Source organism: Alligator mississippiensis, chromosome 4, assembly GCF_030867095.1.
Source record: "Alligator mississippiensis isolate rAllMis1 chromosome 4, rAllMis1, whole genome shotgun sequence".
NCBI classification, from domain to species: domain Eukaryota; kingdom Metazoa; phylum Chordata; order Crocodylia; family Alligatoridae; genus Alligator; species Alligator mississippiensis.
In genome coordinates this window covers 153,893,159-153,901,340 of record NC_081827.1, presented here as the reverse complement: position 1 = coordinate 153,901,340, position 8,182 = coordinate 153,893,159, and the positions used below count along the sequence as shown (strand labels likewise).

General features: G+C 45.0%; 1 protein-coding gene across 1 annotated transcript in view; it reads right to left on the bottom strand.

Annotated features, from left to right (window-relative positions):
• Positions 1-1,739: 1,739 nt before the first annotated feature.
• The window catches only part of CASP2 (caspase 2), a 62,695-nt gene continuing 56,252 nt past the window's right edge, over positions 1,740-8,182 (bottom strand). Inside the window, exon 10 of the mRNA XM_019500556.2 lies at positions 1,740-6,353. Coding sequence (XP_019356101.1) covers positions 6,144-6,353 — 210 coding nt within the window. The 3' untranslated portion in view covers positions 1,740-6,143. The remainder of the gene's footprint in view (positions 6,354-8,182) is intronic.

Sequence of the window (8,182 nt, the reverse complement as noted above, 5' to 3'; positions counted from 1 at the left end):
GAGTCCAGCCCCCTGCCCAAAGGGCAGGAAGTCAGCTGGGGTCATAGGATCCCAGCAAGATAAGCACCCAGTTTCATCTTGAAGGTGTTCAATGAAGGCGCTTGAACAACCTCTGGTGGCAGGCTGTTCCAGACCTTGGGGGCTCGGACAGTAAAGAAATTCTTCCTTATGTCCAGCCTGAAACAATCTTGTAGTAGTTTGTGACCATTCGACCTCGTCATCCCTTGGGGCGCTCTGGTGAACAAACGTTCCCCCAGATACTGGTGGTCACCCCTGATAAACTTGTAGGTGGCCATCAGATCACCCCTGAGCCTGCGCTTTTCCAGGCTAAAGAGCCCCAGGGCTCTCAGCCTGTCATCGTAGGGTCTGCTTCCCTGACTTCTGATCATGTGTGTGGCTCTTCTCTGGACTCTCTCAAGCTTCTCCCCATCCTTTTTGAATTGTGGAGCCCAAAACTGGACGCAGTACTCCAGCTGCGGCCTCACTAAGGCCGAGTACAGGGGGAGAATGACGTCCCGGGATTTGCTTGAGAAGCATCTATGGATACAAGCCAGTGTTTTGGTCGCTTTACTAGCCGCAGCATCGCATTATACAGTAAAATTGTACTGGTTTCAAGAAATGGAGAAGCACAAGTTAAAACTGATCATCACTTTTTCATTGAAAAAAAAAAAAAATGTACCTACTTCAGTTCCAGTACAGGAACATTGCTTGATATGATGCACAACATGTCATTTACCACAGGTGACAATTTAAATATCAGCATTGTTAACTATATCATTACTCTTCAAAACATGCAAGGAAGGAAGTATATTATAAGAAATATCCTCAGCAAACCTTAAAGGGGTACCGTGCCAACATATAAATGAAAATATGTAGAACTTGAATTATATACGTAAAAGCTGTGTTCAGGGTACACACACAAGAATTGTGTGCAAATGGTAGGGCTGTGCGAAGCTTTGGTCCCTGATTCGATTTGGCAGAGATTTGACCCGATTCGATGGCTGGATCTGAATCCAAATCAAATCAGAGGACCCTTTAATCTCTCTGAATCAAATTGGAACCCTCCAAATCCATTCAGAGAGATTCAGAAAGATTTGGCAATTTGGACATAAACACAGCTTTAAATGTTTTTTCTACATACCTCTAGGTACCAGGCGACTTATGAATGCTGGGGCAGATGGAGCGTCCTACAGAAGCACGGGGGGCTCCCCAGCGCGCTTGGCAGCAGACCCAGAAGTGGACCAGAAGCACTTCTGGTCCACTTCCCAGTCTGCCGGAGAATGTGCAGCTCCCCCCCCCAGCCTCTCCCTCCCTCCCGGCTCAGCAACTGGTGCCTCCTGGGTCTGCGGGAGCACCCAGAATCCTCCGGCGGCCAATCATTGAATCAGCATGGAATCTTCAGATTCGGATTTGGCTGAATTGGATCAGGGACAGCGATCTGAATCAATGAATCAAATCACTGTCCCCAATTCAGGCCGAATCCGAATCAAATAGGGCCCATTTTGCACACCCCTAGCAAATGGTTTCATTTTTCTGAAGAATGCTCAACTTACAAAAGTTTGGAAAACACTGTTCTAGCTGAGGTGGAGCAACATGATTTTGCCCTCTCTCTCTCTCACTCCTGCTAAGGCTTTATCTATACTTAAAAGTTTTACCATTTTGATATGGTATAGTTAACACAGCCACACACTCCTCATCCGGGTGCAATTACAATGACTGCAAGCAGTTGAACTGATTGTACTTGTTATTGTACTTTTTATTGTGCAATATTAGGTAGACATCATGAAACAAAATAAATGATACTTGCACAAAATTGCATCTCTGTTAGGGCTCATAATCAGTATACTATGTCAGTAAAAAACAAACAAACAACTTCTGACATAGCTATGGTAGTAAACCTTTTTTTTTTTTTAGTGTAGACCTGATAACATACACACATCTTGCTGCAGCAAATGCTTCACAGACCCAGGAGACAGAACTCTCTCTCCACATTCCCACAGTATGTTCCTCAGCAGCAATGTGACAGGAGATGAAGAATGAGGGAAAATGAGAGAAGCTCACTTTTCAGCCAGTCCTATAAATCCATCACGGGCAAGGCCAAAGCAATCACCTGTGGCGATAACCTTCCCTTTTGTCCCTGGCCAGTGATAAGGGGATGAGAATGACACACAAAATGACACACATGGGACCCTCTCCCCACTTTTGGGCTCCATAGAGGAGTGAGAACCTTAGGGTAGCAGAGGGGAGAAATATGTGAGCGGAAATGGACTCCTGACTGCCGCACTGAGTGGGGCTTTGGCACCAGTTTCAGCTAGGATGTAAAAAGCGCTCTCTCTGCAGCACTCATAAAACTGAAGCTGCTAAAGATTAACTTCCCAGAACTGACTGCAGCTGCTGCAAAGGGGAAGAGGCTAAGGAAAATAGCGCAGACCCAAGTCGGAGAGCTGTGGGGGCTACGGCGAGAATACCAAGGGAACTGTGGATCAGGATTGAAGTTGTTGAACTGCAGATCAAGATAACAGATTTGGAATAATAGGGTGGGGAGGAGCTATATGGCAAGACACTGACATAAGTGTGTGGACCACAGTAGGAGGAAGGATTACAAAAATGGAAATACCCTGTAGTGAGAACTGTTTTCAGTCCATTTATTTTGGCAACTGGAAGCAAAACTAGGACCTAATAAATTCACTAAAGGAGTTTGAGAAGAGATTGAATTTAGAACTCCTGTTTTAGTGTTTAATTCAGGCGATATTCTCACATATGATCAGGGCCTGAGTCAGAAAAATCAGCCAGGGTGATTGCGACCTGGATGGGAGCAAGCCACAACCCCCAGATGCAGCTCAACTTCTGTTCATCTACATCAGATATATGTCAGAGGCAGTTTCTAAGCTCTTAGTCCACAATGCACTTCAGTAGGGACCAGCTGGAAAGGAAATGGAGCACAGACACTCCTAAGGAAATCCTCTCAAGTATATTCCTGCTCCTGGGCAAATGGAAGAATCCTATTTTGCCCATGGAGGTGCATATTTCTTTTGTTCTCTGAATGGAGAGTACTGAGAGCCGCTGGAGGAAGATACTATTTGCTTTACAGAATCACAAGGCATTCCCTTTACAAGAGTCGGTGCTTAGGTGCTTTTATGGATGGATCCTAGTGAAACAAAGCTCTCCCTTCTCAGTGGGAAATCTTAACCAACTGCTAAGATGCCTCCATCTGGTAACAGTTCTACTTGATCTTGATACCATAAGATACAGATGTCTTAGTGGGTCTCAGTGTCTGAGCAGGGAGATATCTGCTTGAATGACTGCAGCTACCTGACAGCATTGCCTTCAGTATAAAGTAGGTAATCCTTCTCCATAAATTGGCTAATGGTAAAAACATGTGCACTAGGACATGGGAGACCTGGGATCTAGCCCCCACCCATCCCCCATCAGAGATCTAGCACCTACATATCCTAGCTAAGTACCCTAACCACTATGCTGTAGGCTCAACTAGACTGAGAGTAACCTGCACCCCTTTCTCTTAAAGCTGAGCTAATAGGAAGAATAAAAAGATTCCTGAGGCCTATGGGACAGCAGACAAGTGAGAATGTATCTCTGTAGCCCAGCTAAGTGTCACCCCCCACAACGGAAAGAGACCTAGATCCTGGCCCCTGCTCCCAATATTGCTGATGCATTTTAACTAAACTGACTAGACCTCTAGCATAAGCAATAAGGATTTTGCAGATGTCAATACTTGTCTCTCTCAGCAGATGCTTGTAAAAGTTCTCTTTTGATTTTCCACCCCACACATCTAGCTAGTGCATGCCACATTCCACAGTCAGAGGCTAGGACCTAGTTGTCAAGCAAACTGACTTTCCTCAGATCAGATTTGATGCTGCTATAGTCTACCAGTAAGTTATGCACTTTCATTCATTCCCCCACCAAAAAACTTCTTTGTGGTCTGGTCATCATCACACATGCAATATATGTACCTTAGCCAGTGAAGCCCTACTTTATGGATCTCTGTTTTCAGGTAGAATGATCTGGTTCTGTGTAGTTCCTCATTGTTATACCCTCTGCCACCAGCAGATTCCCCAGATTAGCCTCAGACAGAAGCATAACTATGGGTGGGTCACTGGGACATAAGCCCCAGGCCTTTAATAAAGGAAGACACCAGAATGGAGGCGCAGGGCCTCGAGACTTGGGCTGTATAGAGCAGAGGGCAGAAGTCCCCCTCAAAAGCCCACTACCCTTCCATCCCATAGGAGATGCTGCCACTGCTAGGTGGCAGGGGTCACCACCAAAAGCCAGTTTAACTACTCTCTAGCACTGCAGCTGCCACCACATTAAGGGATATAGATCATGGCTCACCATATAAAACTGTGTCAGCTGTAGGGCCAGGGGAGGGTTATCCTGGCTTTGGCAGGGACACTTAACATGGACCTCCTCTCACAGCAGAGCAGTATCTCCCATGGGAAGGAGGGGCAGTGGGCTTCTGAGGGGACTCCTGCCCTCTGCACCATAATATCAGTTTGAAATCTAGCCCAATTTCTCCAACTGCAAAAGTTGTGTAACTAACACAAAGGAATCAGGAGAACATCATCACTTTAAAGACTGAGATCTTTGTTGCCACCATAAGGCCTCTTCTTTGCCATGTAAGACTTCAAGGCAGAAAAGTTGCCAGAAGCACATGAAGTCCTCTTCCATACTTCTGCATCACACACTCTATCCGCAAGTTCCATGTTTCCCAGGTATTGGAAGACTGAGGTTTCCTTTAGTCAATGGATACTGAAAGGATTTGCAATGTTCATAAGCTCAACCTTTTCACAACTGATCTGTGGGTTCAACTGTCAACAGGCTCTGCTTAGGGCCATAACCGTTAGCTACAGCTTAGCTTAACTCTTAACTGTAAAGAGCGCAGCTCAGCTCAGCTTGACTCTTATCTGCCAGCATTCACCAGCTTAAAGTCATCAACCCATCACTCTGTGCCAACTTTCAATGTAATCTGCTGAGAAAAAACAGCCTGCCATATCTTCTATACTGCCTTCTGAAGACTTGGGAGGAGATGGAAGGAAGAAGACACTAGCAAAGGCATCATGAAGGACAAAAGTAAGGTACACAATATTGAGGACAAGAGCTAGTATACAGTCATTTCTAACAGTCGTCGTGATGCCAAAATTTAGGTTTGTGCATTAGCAATGGAAACAAACCATTTCATATCATTACAAAAGCTAACAGCTTTCCTGACATTGACAATAGGCATTGAAAATGTCCTAGTTTTGACATTAGATCCCATAACATGCTTTGAGAGATTGTCAAATGTTTTGATTAGATCTATGAACACCACATAAATCTCTCTGCATTGCTCATTCCACTTTTCCAGCAGCTCTCTCAGATAAACATCAGGTCAATTATTGATTTGCTAGGACAGAAGCCACACCAGCCTTTGGGCAGGAGAGTCTCCAGAGGAGCTGAGATGATTTCTGATGATGCGAGTCAAAAATCTTGCCAGCAACACAAAAGGAGTTAATCCCTCAATAGCTGCTCCTAATTAACCTGCAGTTCTTCTGGTACAGGACAATAATAAGGCCATCCTTGATGTCTTATAAGGTGTCATCAATGACTTAATGTAAAGCAGGAAGGAGTCATCAAGCAGAGCTCCCCAAGAGACTACCTAGGTTTCAGTACTGTTCAATTTGTTCTTTAATTACTTGGAGGGTGGAATTGAATTTTCTTATTAAATCTGTGGGTGACACCATGATAGGTGTGGCAAAAAACACATTGGAAGACAGGATTCAGGTTAAAAGTGATCAATTGGAAAAATGGTCTGAGCTAAACACAAAGAAATTATATGTACAAAATATTACATTTAGTAAGGAATAATCAAATGCACAGATGCAAAATGAGGAACAACTGGCCAGGCTGAAGTACTGCCAAAAGGACCTGAGAGCAATAGGATAACTGGGAGCAGGGAACCTGGGCACCAGCCCCAGATATCACAGTTGTCCCACAGCAGCAGCCAACCGTACTGCTGTGATAGGTATGGTAGGAGCCAGTATGGCCTTGTGCATTGATAACTGCCCCAGTACAGACCTGCCTTGCTATGCCTCTGCCTGGGAGTCATAATGTAATTTCAGGAGAGAACTGACAAATGAGAAAGTAGGCTAGGGTCCTAAAAGGTTGGGGTTGTGAGGAATGCCAAATAGGCTGAAGAAAGCTGAATATGGTACATGTGTGAGCTTTATTTTTCTGAAAGGAAAGTCAGAGATCTTGAGTTTTGCTACTAGTGATCCACCAGGGTTTCTTTTCCTCTCCAAACACAGGTACACACTCCTTCCTGTTAAGGATTCTGGATGTCTTCCAACAGGCATTTCCTGCATGGAGAAGTACAGCAATTAGAAGTATTGTAACTTAAAGGATTTCCAAATAGTGCAGTGTGAGCTTATACAATAGGCCCCCTGGGATGGTATTCCAGCAGGTGATGCACCATATGAAGAATTCGGATTTCTGCTCCCAGTGACATTTATGCATTTTTCCCAGGACTATTTAACGTAAAATGCACAAACAGCACTGGAAGCAAGAGTTCTTTCCCTCCCAAACCATTCTCCTCATCAGACCTCAAGGTCAACCTATATTTTGCTTGTTCTCCTGACATCACAAATCTTTCCTTTTTCACTACCAATCAGCCTAACTTTGAGAGGAGAGTGATATCAGTCCTGCCTAGGCTAAAGCTTGGTGGTTAAACTATTGTTTTGGGATGTGATTACTAATCTCTTCCCAGAACATAGGTTTTCTGTGTCTTGTACCAATGCCTTAGCCATTAAACTACTGGATACCAGCAGCACTGTTACCATTATGTAAGCCAAATCATACAAGTTATTGTTTTTTTGCCAACTGCAGTTTAGGAGTCTTTTGTAAAACTGATATGCTTTGCCAGTGACACTGGATTACAATTTCAGGCAGGCCAGATAGAATTAGACATCTTGGTGGCTGTATTGCTTCTGACCACGTGGAGTAGGATAAGATCCAACCTGGTTAGACATCAAGGGTAAAAATGGAGATAAGCAAGAAAGTTATCCACGATCATGAAATTCATGCTGGGTGAAATGCAATTGCATTTAGACGCCTAAAACCATAAAAGTGGCACTTAAATGTCTTAATGATAAAGCAGGATTTAGCCCTTCATCTGTAATGTTAATTAAATGCAGGGCTCCCTCCATTCTTCTCCCCTCTCCTTCATGAAAAAGAAGTTCTAATGTATATTCTAAGCAGCAAGGTTTCACTGGGTGTATCTACACAAGATGCTTTGCTGTGCAGTAGACTAATCTACTGTTCAGTAAAGCATCACTATGTTAGCAATTTAGGGCTGTGCGAAGCTTTGATCCCCGATTCGATTCAGTGGAGATTCGGCCCGACTCGGTGGCTGAATCTCAAATCTGAATTGAATCAGAGGACCCTTTAATCTCTCTGAATCAAATTGGAACCCTCCAAATCGATTCAGAGATTCGGAAAGATTTGGCAATTCGGACATAGACACAGCTTTAAATGTTTTTTCTACATACCTCTAGGTAGCAGGCAGCTCATGAATGCTGCGATGCTGGAGCGCATGGAGCATCCCACAGAAGCGCGGGGTGCTCTTCAATGTGCTCAGCAGCAGACCCAGAAATGGACCAGAAACACTTCTGGTCCACCGAACAGCACGCCGGGGGGGGAGCCCACCCTGCACCACCCCCCTCACCCCCCCCCCCCCCAGTTCTACAACTGGTGCCTCCTGGGTCTGGGGGGGGCACCCGGGCTCCCCCCGCTGCCGATCTCTGGCAGACCCAGAAGTGGATCAGAAGTACCGGAAGTGGCTTCATCTGCCCCAGCATCGCAGCGTTCATGAGCTGCGCTGGTACCTCGAGGTATGTAGAAAAAACATTTAAAGTTGTGTCTATGGCCCAATCGCTGATTCTTTGAATCAGCATCAAATCTTCAGATTCGGATTTGGCTGAATCGAATTAGGGACAGTGATCCAAATCAACGAATCAAATTACTGTCCCCGATTTGGGCTGAATCCAAATCGAATAGGGCCCGCTTTGCACACCCCTAGTAAGCATGTGTTGAGCTACTGCACAGTAATATAGGCTAATGAGCACATTTGATCCCAGTCAGCCAGACCAGCATGGGGCCAGCCTCCTGCCAGGGACAGAGCAACATGGCT